We start from the raw sequence: 16,385 nt of genomic DNA, 5'->3' as shown, positions 1-16,385 counted from the left end.
AACTGGCCAATACCGGATCACCTTCAGAGAATGGGGTTGTAGAACGCAAAAACAGGACTGTGGTGGAGATGGCGAGGACCATGCTGGAGCATCATGATCTTCCTCGTCCACTTTGGAGAGAGGCTGTGGCAACGGCTGTCCATACCCTCAACCGGTCTCCAACGACTTCAATACCGAATATGACTCCGTTTGAGGCATACTTTGGCAGGAAACCTGATGTCTTGCACTTCCGTGTTTTTGGGAGTGATGCGTATGTTCATATTCCGAAGAAACTGAGGGGGAAGCTTGACTCCAAGTCCCGCAAGCTTATATTTGTGGGGTATAATTCTCTTTCCAAGGGATACAGATTGTATGATCCAGACAGGAATGAGATTGTTGTCAGCCGGGATGTGGTCTTTGATGAGCATGTTCCAGTATCCACTGTCGAGGAGCCGCCACTTCTTGGAGATCCAGAAGAGTCTGATGATGATTCCCAGACCATTGCTCCAGTTGATCACCCTCAGTCAACACAAGAGGTTGAGCCCGCAGCTGGAGTAGAGCCCCCGCAACAGCAGAAGGCTCCACGATCTGTTCGAGTACCCAGGTGGTTGTTGGACACCCTTCGGGAGTCAGGTGTCACGGAGTTACCCTCCGAGTGGACCACAGAGGACGGCCCTCAAAGATCACACAGAGTCCGAGACAAAAGCAATACAGCGGAGCTTCTTCAGGTAAACTATGCTCTGATGTCTTGTATTATGCGGGACAAGGAGCCCACTTCCGTCAAGGAAGCTCTTTCACAGGATACTTGGAGGAAAGCCATGCAGGTGGAACTTGATGCCACAGAGAAGAACAACACATGGGAGTTGGTACCGAGGCCATCGAAATGGTCAGTCATTGGTGTCAAATGGGTCTTTAAGACCAAATATGCGTCAGATGGGTCGGTGGACAAACACAAAGCCAAACTTGTGGCTAAAGGTTATCCTCAGCAGCCAGGCATCGACTACAGGATACCTTTGCACCGACAACACGGATGTCCACGATTCGGACCATTCTTGCCCTTACTTCTTCTCAGAGGTGGCCCGTGTATCAAATGGACGTAAAATGTGCGTTCCTTAATGGTGACCTGCAGGAGGAGGTGTATGTTGAGCAGCCTCCAGGCTTTGTTGTTCCAGGATCAGAAGGGATGGTTTACAGGTTACATAAGGCCTTGTATGGTCTTAAGCAGGCTCCCAGGGCTTGGAATCAGAAAATTGATTCCTTCTTTGTTCGGACTGGATTTCAGAGATCGGTTGCAGATCCTAACCTGTATCTCTTTCGGGAACGCGGCATGGTTACGATTATCATCCTTTATGTGGATGATCTCATTCTCACCGGCGGTCATGTGGAGCACATTAGCGTGACGAAGGCTGCCTTGTCAAAAGAGTTTGAGATGACCGACTTAGGCTTACTCCACTTCTTTTTGGGATTGGAGATCTGGCAGACCCAAAGGGGGTTTTTTGTCTCTCAGCAGCGGTATGTTCATGAGTTGCTTGAGGCCTTTGGGATGGAGAACTGCAAGCCTATTACTTCGCCGATGGACCCAAACACAAAGTTAACCGTTAATGATCCTTGTGAGCCAGTCGATGCCTCGCAGTACCGGAAGTTGGTTGGTTCATTGATCTGGTTGTTGAACACCAGATTGGACTTGAGCTTCTCCGTGGGGCTGTTGAGCTCTTTTATGCAGACACCATTGAAGTCTCATTGTTGGGACGCAGGATTGCGGATCTTGCGGTATCTGCAGAGTACGAAGGATCTAGGACTCTTTTACACAGGAGGAGATAGATTCAAACTCCAAGGTTTGATTTCAAAGCCAGGAGCTAAGAGGGGGTGTTAGAAGTCATCTCCTGTCTTAATCAGACACCAGGGCCTCTGTTGTGGGTGTGCCCGCCCTGTATAGGTGTTTTATCATTTTTCCTCGCTCCCTGTATTTTTTCCCTATTTTTTCCCATTTTTTGGGTGGATGCCACATGCTGGCAGGAGCCTCTGATGCTGGCCGACTGCACTCATGTGTTCCTGAAGACTAGCCGACTTGATCAGAGGAGGTCATTGTATTTTTCTGCTGGCCGACTGGCTTTGCCCAGTCGTCGTGGAGGGCTAGTGGCACTTCATGCGCTGGCCGACTGCATCCATGGGGCCATATAAATAGGCCCCATGATCCCCACTTTGTATTCATTCAGTTTTCCCGGGATCTTGTGTATAGAGAAGAGTTTACACGCCTATCTCTCTGTCTTTCTTGTGCTGTCTATTTTCTGCACTCTACTTGCTCTTGTGGTCTCAAGTTTGGTTATCATTTCTGCTGCGTATTTTGACAGCCATCCATAGCCTCTATGCAGCTAGCCTTCCAAATCTGCCAAGATTTCTGAGTAAGAGTCAGCTGTGCTGCAGAGTGATCCAGACTATGAATTTGAGACTCGGCCCCAAGTGCATCTATGAATCTTGAGGGAAGCAATAGCAAGTGCTCTTTGGTTTCTCCCCTTCAGGACTCCATGGCAGCCTCTCCATCTACCAAGTCCAAGGCCGACATTAGTTATCACCTATCTGAAGTAGACCTCCAGCTCCTCGGGTCTTCAGTGGCCTCTCTCGAGGCCACCATCTTGATCTGCAAGTTCGCTGGCAGAAGGCCAGCCCAAGGCCAGAACCGAGACCTCTTGCAAGCTGTCCTCATCAGCAAGCAAGGTGACATCCTCTTCCTCGGCAAGAGCTACATTCAGCTTGATTTCAACCCGCCCTCGTTGGCTGCAAAGTCCCTGGCATCAAACCTGCTAGCAGTACGCAGCTCCGAGGTGTACTTTGCCCCATGGACTCTGGAGACACGGCTTCTCTCTGGACTCTGACCTGTTGGCCAGTATCTCACGTTTCCCGGTCTGTCTGCTTTCCTAGCATCCCCAAAGAATACCACACACTCCTTCCGGTGATTAGGCACTCCATGGGTCAGGTTCCCAGTCCCCCCCCCCTTCTTCTCCTGCGGCAGCTTCCGTTGAGAGGGCTGTCCCGACCGTTCGAGTACTCATCACCTTCACAGAGAACCTTCCTCGCTAGGTCATGACCCAGCTTAAGGGTGTAGAATTTTCAGGACTACCCAAGAAGTGTTTTGTCACGTGCATCCCGCACTTGGATGCCACGTAGACATTTCTGTACAGAAGGTGAAGGACCTGGCATGGTGAACTGGTCCCATGTGAGCCCAGTCCGGGACGAGTCAGCCAGGAATCCATCTCAGTCGTCCGAGGTCAGGTGTGCACTGTCCTGCACATGAAACAGTGCCAGTCCGCGTTGTGTGTCTCCCTCTAGAATGATGTCAGTGATTCTGTGTATCTGGTATGGTACCGGATGCCAGATCATTGAGTAGATAGTTATTAGGACAAGGGGCCAGCAAATAGGGCTACCCCGGATCTTAGTGTGGGCATGGGAATGGTGTGGAACCACCCCCATGAGGGCCAGGAAGGCCCAGGCTGAACCCACCAGCCATGGAAGGGCTGTAGGACAGCCCTAGGGCAAGAATAAGGCAAATTCCAGGAATTTACAGCCTTTACATGGCTGTAGGGCAAGTATGGGGCAGCCCATACAGGCTGCCCAGCCCTTGGGATGTGTGCAAAAGGCTTGCCCAGCCATTGGAATGAAGGCGCATCACCTCCCAGCTAGCTAGGAATAAAACGCAACATTTATGGGATTTATTTTAGCATTTATTGCTGAATTTGCATAAGTCGTTGGCCGCCTGGATGTATGCTGGCCAACTGCTCATGAGGAGTAGTATAAAAGGCTTAGCCCACAATCCCATTAATTCATCTCATTATTCACCAAGAGCTCAAGCAAATCAAGGGCTAGATAAGCCAAGGGAATTGTCAAGCAAAGGGGTGGAGCCAAGAAAGGTCAAGAATTCTGTATTTTCTTTTCAGATTCACATTATTCTAATAATGCAAATACACCATCCGTGGTGGGGGGCCCTACAGAGGGTAATTGGGACCCAATACTGTGTCCTCTCCATCTCTCCCTCTCTCTCTCTCTATTTTCTGCACTTCTCCTTTCAGTTTGTGCGTTAATATCCGTCACGAAAAGAGTGCTGATTTCTGAGTATTGAAGTTACTGATTCTTCTCCAAAGCTTCCGCATGTTACATGTTTTGTCTGTCGCCAAATGGGCCACCTTGCATGGACCTGTCCACGTCAGAAATCGACCACGCACCAACTACTGAGAGTGATGCTGGAAACCCTGGTGCTCAGTCTAGTCATGGCACCGCCCGTCATCCTCACCAGCCCCTCGCCCCCCCACAACCTCTCCATTGGCTGGTGGACAGCCGCCCACAAGAGCCCAACTGGCAACAGTGGCAGACCGCAAGCAGGCGCCATCACCGTGGATGTGGGAGGAACCACACCCCATGGACAAGATGCCCAGTTACGAGCATTTATCTCCAAGAAACCCCTGGGGATTTAGCAGGGAATCTCTTGGAGCAAAAACATGCCACCGATGCGGTGGAACCGTTGCATGTTCCCCAAGCTGCCGCTAGGTCCCATCCTCCCCCTTCCCTACCTCCGCAGGCTCCTCCCAGTTCTCCCCACTGGCTTCAGCCCCTTCGCCCCCCACCCCTCCCTCTCCTTAGATGCCCTCCTGACCCCTTCTGCACCCTCCTCCGCCAGCATTGGGAGACCCCTCTCCCAAGGTCTGAGTCCCACGGAGCAACTCTAATAATAATGAACCATGACCCAACCATAAAGCACATAATCCAGTTCACACTAAGGAAGCTATCCGGCCTCATGAAGACATAACACTGTGGGTCTCCTCAACATCTACGTCCCCAACAGGGCGCATGATAGGATCGATTTTTGGATGCAGGAACATCAGGGCCTTCCCCAGGCAGATCAGTGGTGCATGGCCCCCCTCACCCCCCCCACCCTCTGGGCGGCAGGTTAGGCATTATTGATCAGACAATTTTAAGCAGGGCGCTTTCGGGCAGACTCGTTGTCTACAGCTTCCAAACTGGGGAGAAGCCATGGAAGGTTTCCTCCTCTCTTGCATCGTTGATCGCACCCACACCTGCATTCCCATACTTGTTCCTCAATATCCACTAAATCTTCATCAAGTGTAGCTCGACAAATCTTTCAAAACCGATTCCCAGTTAGCCTTTTCCAACCCTAGGTCATGTTTCAACCTGGGTTCAACCCCCCAAACCATTTATAGGCTCATCCTCATAAACAGGTTTATCAGCCTAACCTGGCAGACACAAAAAAATATGGGTGCAGCATTGAAGGCGAATGGAAGAATACTTTTTTCCACCATACTAACCACCCAGTAGCCAAACCCGATTTTATGTGGTGAATACAATCTGAGAATCATAAGGTGAACACAAAATCAAGAAAATGTTCCAGGCATTAAGTTGGGCATACAAGAACACAATATACGCACCACATCTACTGTGCCACAAATATTATCCACTTATGATAATTTACAACATAAAAAAGTGGAAAACTTTGTATCTATAAAACATACAATGCTTCCAGGAAAAATAATGTGTCAGACTTGAAATGAATGACAAACAAGGATTCCTTTTTATGGCTAATTATGCATGCCTATGTGTGCGCGCAGGTGTGTTTGTGCGTGTGTGCGCGCACGTTTGTGTGTGTGTGTGTGTGTGTGTGTGTGTGTGAGAGAGAGAGAGAGAGAGAGAGAACCCTGCCACATAGGGGTTGGCACTTCCTCCAAGTGGGAATTGTACTACGTTGGTGAGAAAGCGGCCATGTCTTGCCCTGTCGTGCGCCTTGAAAAGCTCGATGTGTTCCTTGCTCATCCCTTTACCTAGGTTCTTTTTGGAAGTAGCTATGAGGTCCGCATAGGCATGCTGAAGTTTGATGATCCCTACATGCCCCTTGGCATGTACAATTTTGATGTACTGAATGATTAGGTAGGATGTGATGAGCAGAAGAAAGTGTTTGGTTCGCCAATGTAAAAAGGATCGAGATGTCATCACTGTGATGAATATGATCAATCAGCTTTAAAGGCTTTAATGAGGATATATCATCAAATAGTCAGAATAAGGCTGATGAGGGATTGTTGATAAGCTTTTAGGGCCCAAATGAGGATGATGAACTGTTTGATAAGATGAGTGGTGATTGGTGATTGGGTTTTAGGGTTTGAATGAGGCTGATAAGGGTTTCTCAACGAGGCTAAAATGAGGTTAGTTTGGATTTCTCAAACAGATTTTTACTGTGATGACTATCCTTGAAAAGTCTTCAATGAGGACAATGAGGGTTTCTCATTGACCGGTTAGGGTATCAATTAGCAAAAATGGGGCTATTTAGGAGTGCTGAGTATCTTTTGATTAGCTTGTGATGGTTTTGCCAATGGTATATGATGTGGGAAAAAAAACTGAAAAAAAAAAGTGACCAAAATAAATGAATAGTGGCTTTAAAAATCAACAAGAAAATTAATGGTTTTTGGCTGTTTAAGATTAGTTCGGAACCTTGAAAAGAGGCTACCGAGACCCCCCAAAAAATTTAAGAAAATGACGGTTTTCTTTTTAATTAAGGTAGCTTAACAAGTAGCATTTGTTTGGGGAAAAAAATAAAATGCAATGTGTTTTTTTTTTTTTTACGCACCCGTTTGTGCCGCCACCGAAGGGCCGATGGGGTCGACGAAGAGAACCAGAGTGAAATGAAACGAATTGGAGAAAAGTAAAGACAGGCTCTCTCCTCTGAGATTGGTTTTGTGCAGATTTTAAAGGGTGTAGAATTCCTAACCAGGCCTTCAGAAATCTAAAAAGAGGAGGAAAATCGGGATAAATAATTGGGCAGGGGATGCACAAGCAAACGAGGAGGAGGAGGTTGTTGGGATTATTTTTTTTTCGGGGAAATTGAAATGCGAATTGCGGGGGTGACGGTGATGGTGATGGTGGTGGCGTAAAGAGAAATTCTGGAAACGAAGCAAGGACTCAAGTGTAAGGAATGCGAGAGAGAGAGAGAGAGAGAGAGAGAGAGAGAGAGGATTGGATGGCGAGAGAGCAGGGGCTCCCCATAAGACAGACTTTGTCAACACAACACCACCAATTAATTAAATAAATAATAGTTGAATTTTTTTTAAATTTAAAAAAATTTGGAGAGAAATGGGTAATGAGGGCAGGAAAGAAAACCAAGTTTGACAAGACGACGATGAGAGGAACCTCTCTCTCTCTCTCTCTCTCTCTCTCTCACTCAGAGAGAATTTCAAGACGACAAGCAGCCAAAAACAAGGCTTTTCGCTTTTGGTGTTCCATTCCACACACACACGATTGACGTGCCACGTCATCGGCTTACGCACCCCTTTGGTCTTGGCGGGAATCCTACGCTCCAACCATGTCAAATTTATATATGTATATATATATATATGCCTGCAAATAGTCTATAGGGCACACCAAATTTTCATTAAATATATCATGTGATTAAGAGCCTTTTTCTAAGGTTTTTTTTTATATGTAATTTTGCAAGACCCTATTGGCATTTAATATACACCTACAAAAAGTCATGAGTATATATGGGTCTCAAATTTTAAAACACATTAATTAACCCCTTGAGGCAAGGGCAACCTTAGTCTCAATTAATTAATTAATGTGGGCAGTTAGTCTCAATTAATTAATTAATGTGGGCGCAACCTTAGGTTGAGGCGGTGACATCTCGAATCTTCCCGTATAACTGCTTCATCGCACGTTTAAAAGGTGGTCCTTTTTTTTTTCTTCTAGGCGAAAGCCCCTGCAAAAGAGAGACAACGTGTAGAGAGAGAGAGAAAGAGAGAGAGAGAGAGAGGACAATTTGCAGTTCACTTTCTTTGTCGTTGCACACAGAGAAAGAGAGAGATGTTTGCACTTGTGTAGGCCATCGGCCTCCAATGAGAGAGAGACAAAGAAAAAAAAATTGCCTAGTGGTCGCTCGTTTTTTTCACCTGGTGCTCGCTCAATGGCTGGTGATCGCTCATTGTTTGGGTACCTTAGGCTTAGCTAAGGTATCAATACCTTAGCTAAGCCTAAGGTATTAATTAATTAATCAGCCCCATTAGGGCTTGATTAATTAATTAATATGTCTTGCCTGCAAAAAGTTGTAGCCTACCCCTCCTCGAAGCTCCAAACTTCATGCCCGAGCCTTCCCCAAATCTTACCATGCTACCACATCGCATCTCTGTGAAACTCTTCCTTTATATAATATAGAGAAGAGATGTGTAGTCTTTGTGTGCATGTGTATGTGTATAATGTGAGAATTCCATGACGAGTATGTGTAGGTAGGTGCAAGCACGTGTGCATACGAGTATGTGCAGGTAGGTGCAAGCACGTGTGCATGCCCTTGTGTATAGTCTAAGGATGCCAATAAGGTCTTGCGCTCCCCAAGTGCCACACCCACAAGCAACATCTTGGTTAAGCCCAACCACCGAAGTTGTGGCAATCATTGCCTACACTTTGTGCTTACTATGTCTTTATCTTCTCACCTAAGTATTATTATTTTTTGCATGTCTTTATCTTCTCACCTAAGTATTATTATTTTTTGCATGAGCCATTTGAAACCACTCCTTTTGTTATATCATGAAAGCAAGGGCCCATCTAGAATGTTAAATAAAACTCATCCATCCATAACGCAAATTAAAAAACCTTCTTTTTTTATAATCATGAGATAGACAACCCATCCATAACGTTGAATATTGAACTCGTCCAAAAGACATACAATAACCCTCTTGATGATCCACCTACATCCATACGAGCGTGCTTCTTTAAGAGTAGATATGAAATCAAGCTATTTCTTTTAGTGTGGATACAACTGAGGAGACACAATGTTGCTTCAAAAAGTTTCACTCTAAGACTTGAACAAGCCTTGTGTGCATGCTAACAAAAAAAAATATTTGTAATAAATGTAGAATATATTTCAACTTACACGTAAACCATTAAAAAAGCCATACATGCATTTCAAGGAAGCATGCTACTTATGGGCATGATTATGTTTTTTAATCTTGATTTGTATCTCTTTCAAAAAGTCTAATAGAGATGGTCACTTGAATATAGGAATCCTTATAACATAGCAAGTACATTTTGGAATCCTTAACGTTGTCATGGTGAATCATGAAGACTATATAAGATCAACTTTTCTATATAGCAAAATCTTTTTAAAAAAGTAATGCTTTAATACATTAACATTGTCATGGTGGTGAATCATGAAGACTATATGAGCTCAACTTTTATATATAGCAAAAGCTTTTAAAAAAAGTAATACTTATGAATAAAAGAAAATATTAAAGGCACATAAAAGAAAATGTTAGAGGCACACAAAAGAAACCACATAAAAGAAAATGTTAAGAGGCTCATAGAAGAAAAGTCAAACCAATGAGGTTTACATATGTCCTTGTCGGTCATGCCATGACATGACACTTATCATATGAGAATCATGTCATGACGTGAATTCTCTATTACTTCAAATTGGATTTCTATCTTGGTGGTACTTTGGGGTGCTAGTGGAAGTTAAGGTGATTTTGAATAATTAGTATTCTTCTTGATATTCTTTGAAAATAAGAGCCATTTGGATACAGGGGGCACAACAAAGCACTCACTATTAAAGGTTAGGAGTGTAACACACTCAAGGATGATATAAGACATTATTCGTAGTATTAAAGGTTCAAGAGTGTAACACACTTCAAGATTCTAAGAGACACCATCTATAGTATAAGTGGTACAAGAACATGCTTGAGTATGTGCAACTAAAGATTGGATGTCTTTTACTCAAATAAATTTGTCGAAAGAGCATGTGCTTCTTTATTCACCCAAATTTACAACCTTTCATTGTTACTATGATGATTCAGTTAGATCCTATTCATTAATGCAACTTAAGATTGAATGTCTTTTACTCAATCAAATCAAAAACATTGTTAAAAGAGCATGGGCCTCTCTATTCACCCAAATTTGCGACCTCTCACTGTTAGTGTGATGATTCAGTTAGATCTTACTGAGATTCATGTACCTTGAACAAAATTTTAATTAGATCCTATTTAGTATTCTTAAATGTTGCACAAGAACTTATTAAGATTCTATTGAGATTGGTGTGCCTTTCACAAGGCTTCAAATAAACTAAGATGAATAAGCAAGTTATAATTATGCTTGCTTCCTACCGTAGTTATGAACCCATTGCAATGCCTTGTGAAGAAGCCTTAAAAAAGCCCCCACATTGGACACGTTACTAGAATCAATTTCACAAAACAAAGTGAGTATTGGTTGTTGTATACAACTCCTACAAATGTAAGTTTACATGTTGCATAGAACTCCTACAAATGTAAGGAATGCATGCAGAGGGGCTTATAAAAACATATGATATCACATCACTGCATACGAGATACTTTTTCAGATAGGTCTACTTCAAGTGTTTACATGTACTATTTATTATGTCCCCATGTATTTTACTTACAATAGGGGTGTTCAATATTCATCCTAAAAATATGTGTGTATTCAACAAAATACATTCAGAAAATAGCGGTGTTCAATATATCCATTCTGAAAGTATGTGTGTATTCAAGAAATAGTGTATATATCCACAACAAAGTACATTCAAGAAATATTGTATATTTTCATCCTAAAAGTATGCGTTCATTCAATATATTCACAATAAACATGGGTTAATACTTATGTTTTATCACCCCTTGCGCATAGGTGATATTCATCCTAAAAGTATGTGTACACTTAATATATTCACAACAAACATGGGTACATATTTATGTTTTATTATCCCTCTCAAATAGGTGATATGGGGATTTTTTAGAAATGAGTCTTGAGATATTGAGAAGCGTACATATTTATGTTTTACTACCCTTCGCACATAGTTGATATGGGGATACATATTTAAAACTATGTAGTCACCTACATTTGTGTAATTATGTGAAGAGGTATCCTCACATGAAAGATAAATGGTATCATGTCCTAAATCATCATCTATGACATCCCTAAGGCCTCCAAGGTTATCCTCATAAACATGGTCTATCTCCATCAATGATGCCCCAATGTGACCTAAGGAGATGTCTAGGTCAAATGCAAATCTCTTAAGATCTATGCCATATGATCTACTATGGATATGATTAACCATCAAATCACCGACCATGTTATCCTCACAATCTTTAAAATCATGATCATGATCATGGGCTGTATCCATCAATGGAATCCATATATAACCTATATCCAAAGATAGGTCAATCTCTCTAATCACTGGATCTAGTGTTAACCCAATTCTAGGGTTAACAAGAGATACTGCCATTATCTTACATCAAGGAGTCATGGTAGATACAACAAAGGGTACATTCAAGATATGAAGCAATAGTGTCCAAAACTATAACTTGGACGGGCGCTTGTTATGGTGTGACAGAATATTTATGGCGATTGTCACTTCTTCAAGAGCGTGTGGTAGCAAGCAAGGATGAAGTCCTAAGTGATGTACTTCATGGATATATTATGAGAATAGTCATTGTAATTGCATTAGGCCTCTTATGAGCCTAAAGTGCCCGGTCGGCCATGGTTTAAGTGAATGTGAACACTTATGGCCATGTATATAAGTGAATATATCTCATAATATAACATACTCTCCCATTGTGCAATTGAGTCTTGCTCTTGCTAATCCTCTTGCTAATCTCTCTCCCTAATGCATGCTAGTGAGTGTGTATGAGTGAAGTGAGGTGAGAGGAGAGACGAGGACCCGTAGTGCAACGCGATGGTGTGACAACACTCGCGGGAGGTGCAATGGAATTGTTCTCAAGGAGTTGTAGAGCTTGGAGACCTTAAGGGTTACGATCTCGGCCATTGAAAATATCCTCACGATAGTTGCGGTTCACCAAGTAATCTCTTTTTGGATGTGTTTCAAAGAGGGTTAGTGTGAGCCATAACATTTTTGGCACCGTTTACCGGGGAACTATCCCTTGGTTTTTTTCATCATTTTGCCTCTAATCTACGTATAACCCATTGCCCATTATCTTGATTAATGGTTTCCCATGAAAAAGATGTAGATTTGATGGTGATTTGTGTGAGATTTAGTGTAGAATAGCTCTCTTTTTTGTTTTTGAAAAGAATGTTTTTTGCTTAATTTTTAGATTAATTTGTTGTTGTTGTTGTTGTTGTTTTTGTGGTTTTTCATGTTCTTAGGGCTTACACATAGTTTTTATTAGTCTTAGTTTGCATCCATTACATTAAACAATGCAATAGAATGCAATTTTTAGTGAATGTTAGCTCTCTTTAGTGTGTTAAACATAGAACTAAGATCATTAATTTTAGTTTAATTATGTTTTTTGTTAAAATTGTTTAGATTAGAGTGTTTGCAAGCATTAAGAGTAGCTTAATCTTTCAAAAAAAATCTTAAAACCATCAAAAAACCATTGAATTTGACTAATTTCTCTTAATGGATTGGTTTTTGTCATTAAAGGTGATTAATCTTGTTCAAGAGGCCAAAATTTTAGAAAATATGTTAATTGGGATCTAAATTGATCTTATGAGTAGTGAAATTGAGACTTTTAAGTATTTTGAGAGCATCTAGATGCATCAAAACACCTAATCACATCAATTTTTTTAATCAATTGGAGAAATTTGACTCTCTTTGCTTAATTTTGTCTTAAAAGAAGAGACTATAATTAAGAGTCTAATTAATCCCCTATTTTAGATTAATTTACATAATTGTTGATGCACAAAGATTAGCATTCTCTTGCTCTATCCAATGATGTGCTCAACCGTGTGAATTAATTAGGAATTAGTGGTTAATTAGAGTCCTTGATTAGTGTAAAAGAGAGAAAGATTAGTGAAAAGATTAATCTTAAATTAATTCTTAATTATTTTTTTATATAACTCATTAAGGCTAATGAGCATTCAATGAGTAGATGCTTATGAGTTGTCAATTTGTCCATTTTGGGGGTCATTTATGAAGGGTGTAAGGGGTGTCATTAAAAGATTGACTTTTTTTATTCCCACTTCAAAATGCCCATATCCCTTTCATTTTAAATTCAAAAAATATTCCCAATTTTTTTTTCATATTTCCCACTAGACTCCAAAAAAAAAACGGGCGCGAACCATTTTTTCACACCCAAAAGGTTCATGTTTTCGAGAACCGTGTGTTAAAAAATAAATAAATAATTTATAAAAATTAAATTTAATGAAGTCCGATTCACGGTGTGAAATTTTTTTCACATCCAAAGTTTCACGGCATGAAAAAAAAATCGAATTTAATATTCCGTGAAGTCCGGTTCACGGCGTGAATTTTTTTTATCCAATTTAGTTTTAATTTAACATTAAGTAAGAGAGCGATTAGGTAGGTAATTTAGCTTGATTAGTTGGGTAATGGAACGTCCCACACAAATCTGTAAATCAAGTCCATGGAATGCCAGGTCTTCCAAGGATTTCTACTTTGTGAGAACTTTGTTGTAGCTCTCTTATTATACTACTAAAGCATCTCTTTGCTTTATCTGCAGCTTCAGGTCTTCCGTCTTCACACAACTATGCTTTTGGGGCCCTCTATATCCTTGTGGCTTCTACCTCATCTTGCATCTTTGTTTGCTAGTCCTTGCACTCTGCTTTGAGTCTTTGGTACTCAAAGTCTGGAGCAATCTTTGAGTGTGATTGATGATCTCTTGTTGCTGTTTACTGCTTTTGGTACCCAAAGTTTGAAGAAACCTTTGAGTGTGATTAATGATCTCTTGTTACTCTTTATTGCTTTTGTTGGATTAGCTCTTTGAGATTTAAATAACCATAACCATGTGTTACCCTCGATATCTTAAGATACCACCATAATTTCATCATCCAAGAACATGCATTGCACACTCCATAAGGTTAGTTCTAACACATACAGATTGTTCAAAATAGCCCAAGCATGGAAGTGCAGCATCATCACTAGTAAATTTAATATATACATTGGTTGCTTCTAGGTATCAAACCTCATCATGTTTAGTTCATGTCTTGGAAGGTCATTAGACTCAAGCCTTTTGTTCAGTTCATGTCTTGAAAGGTCATGAGTCTCAGGCATTGGTTCTTCTATTGTGCTCATATTGACCATATCCATTGGGTTTTATTTCTTATGAGGTGATGCCTTGCTTCACTCATCATAAATCTCAAATGATTTTAGTTTTGATCTCAAATGTGTGGATGTGAAGGTAAATCTACAGAACGTGACATAGATGGTTCCTTGTAAACCAATCCATCTTAGGATGTAAACCAATCCAGCTTAGGAAGTGGTGTATACATAACAGATTCATCTATGTTCTCTTTTCTTTCTTAACATGATTAACAAACTTAAACAGAACAAAATCAAATCTACTAGTTAGGATAAATTATTTGATTATTTATCAATCATAATAAGTAAGGTAATTAGTACATAAAACAAGGATTAGTGAATGTAGAGAGCTTGGGATTGTTTTTGCAAAACATAAAATAATAATAATACAAAAATAATTGATTTTTTTTCCAGAACTGTAAATGAGATGATGTAGAATTTATGGGGTTGGGGTCTTTGTTAATCCCGTTTTGGATTAACAAACATGATCCTCCAATTGAGGACATTAATAAGTGTCATGAAATGGCACTATAAAAGTTTTACATTATGAGATATTGGCCACCCAAGGCCTAGTAAGTAAGTTTTGGGTGCCCAAGTGTGAATAGGGCCAAGTGTATATAAGGCATTTTCTCATAATGTAAAGACACAATTCCCTTTGTGCTATAGAGAGCTCTTCTTTGTGTCTTGAGGGAGATTAAAAGAGATCATTCTAGCATTGTTCCTCTTCTATGCTTGTGTGATTCATGCTTGGTTGGAAGAGTGAGAGAGAGAGTGATTGCCTTATGCGATGGTGCGAGCGACTCTACGGTGACATCGTGTGGAGGTGGAGCTTGGAGGTTGGAGCTTAACAAGCGAGGTTGGAGGCCTCAAGGGACTCAAGTTTGAAGCATTGGTAAGTGCCCTATGACAGTTGTGATCTATTGCTCATCCTTTAGGTGAATATGTTGAGTTCCTTCTTGGAGGTGTGATAGCCCATAACATTTTTGGCGCCGCTAGGGGAAACACCTTTGTTTCTTCTATCCTCTTGGAGTTTCAGCTTCCATTGCATAAGATTCATAATTGCTCTTGCATTCTGGTAAACACCATATTAGTGAATTTGGAAATTTCCCAATTCCCATTTTTGAATACTTAAAAAAGGGGACATGGATAACATGCTTATAAGTTTCTCAAAACCCTATCATATGACCTATCGTTGGAAAGCGCTTGAAAAATGGAATCTAAAGAGCTATAAAGCGCTCATTTTGGATTAGTGGTGTTCAAGTTATGGTTAATCCAAACTTTTGACCACGTGTCCCAAACTTGTGGGAAATTCCCATATTCCCCAATATGGTGTTGGTAGTGCATTGTGTAGAAAATGAATGGATAAGATTTGCATGGCAGGAAGAAATCATGAGAAATTGATTGTGATGTTGTGTATGTGTGTGGTGGAGTGGTCTTAGGATAGAGCTACACTGTTTTTTCTTGTTAATTTTGATATTTGCATCATTGGAAGCACCATTCCTTAGGCATGGCACAATCAATTTGGGATCAATTGGATAAGTGTTTCGCACCCAAAAACATAACTTTCGATGTGGAAAGTTCCCCGTGAAACTGCAGAAAAATGTTCATACCGTGAACTTTTTCTGCAACTTCATGCCACGAATCGCTCCCAAAATCAACGCCGCAATTAACGTCGCAAATCACGAGATTGCCTTGCCAAAAATAGGCAACCTTATCCTGACACCTCCGATGCCACGAAGTCTGCCAAAATTTTTGATCACGTGAGTTCAAAAAAATGTTCACGCCATGAACATTTTCAGAAAATCTTCATGACGTGAACTCCTTTGAAAATCTTCATGACATGAACTCCTTTGAAAATCTTTACGGCATGAACCCCTTTGGTGTTTACGACGTGAACTTTTTCTACAAACTCACAGTTTAGTCCAATCTAACAAATAGTCAGGCCAAAGGCCCCACGAAGGTTGGTAAGGAAGGGCAGCCTATAGCAAAAAGAGGGGGTTTGACCCGAAAAGCAAAAATCTTTAAGCACGTGAAAGTGTAGAATAACGTTTACGTCGTGAACCTTTTTTGACACTTTATGTCGTGAACCATTCTTTGCAGTTTCACGGCTTCAAAAACAGAGCGATAAAATCGAAAGAAAAATCAAATTGGGTCGACAAAGTAGCTTATCAAATCGTACATACATGCTCTTAAGATTTGAAAAACTCATTGGAGATGATCTTACACTTGACGATAGTGCATCGAATCACCCAAGAACTTCCTATATCAAAGAAGTGTGGGATTAGGACATTCCACAAGCACACACCTGAGTGTCTTAAGAAACCTGACCACCGTTGAAACTAGTAGCGAAGAGTCCATGGAA

The 16,385-nt window shown here is 41.2% G+C and overlaps 1 protein-coding gene across 4 annotated transcripts in view; it reads right to left on the bottom strand.

Annotated features, from left to right (window-relative positions):
- The window catches only part of LOC147632178 (aspartic proteinase 36-like), a 95,511-nt gene extending 88,780 nt beyond the window's left edge, over nucleotides 1–6,731 (bottom strand). For 3 of the 4 annotated variants that reach the window (XR_015267426.1, XR_015267425.1, XM_086808814.1), the window contains exons 1-2: nucleotides 6,605–6,731; nucleotides 5,681–6,374 (exon numbers count right to left, since the gene is read on the bottom strand). Coding sequence is in view for 2 of the 4 variants with exons in the window: in XM_086808814.1 (XP_086664940.1) it covers nucleotides 5,681–5,973 (293 nt within the window). In the remaining 2 variants the exon portion in view is untranslated. Of the gene's footprint in view, nucleotides 1–5,680; nucleotides 6,375–6,604 lie in introns of those variants that run through there. The other variant, XM_086808815.1, reaches the window with a different exon arrangement.
- Nucleotides 6,732–16,385: the final 9,654 nt, after the last annotated feature.

The sequence above is a fragment of the Cibotium barometz genome, chromosome 14 (assembly GCF_041138505.1).
Source record: "Cibotium barometz isolate CiBa-2024 chromosome 14, ASM4113850v1, whole genome shotgun sequence".
NCBI lineage: Eukaryota > Viridiplantae > Streptophyta > Polypodiopsida > Cyatheales > Cibotiaceae > Cibotium > Cibotium barometz.
This window is presented reverse-complemented; position numbering and strand designations above follow the sequence as displayed.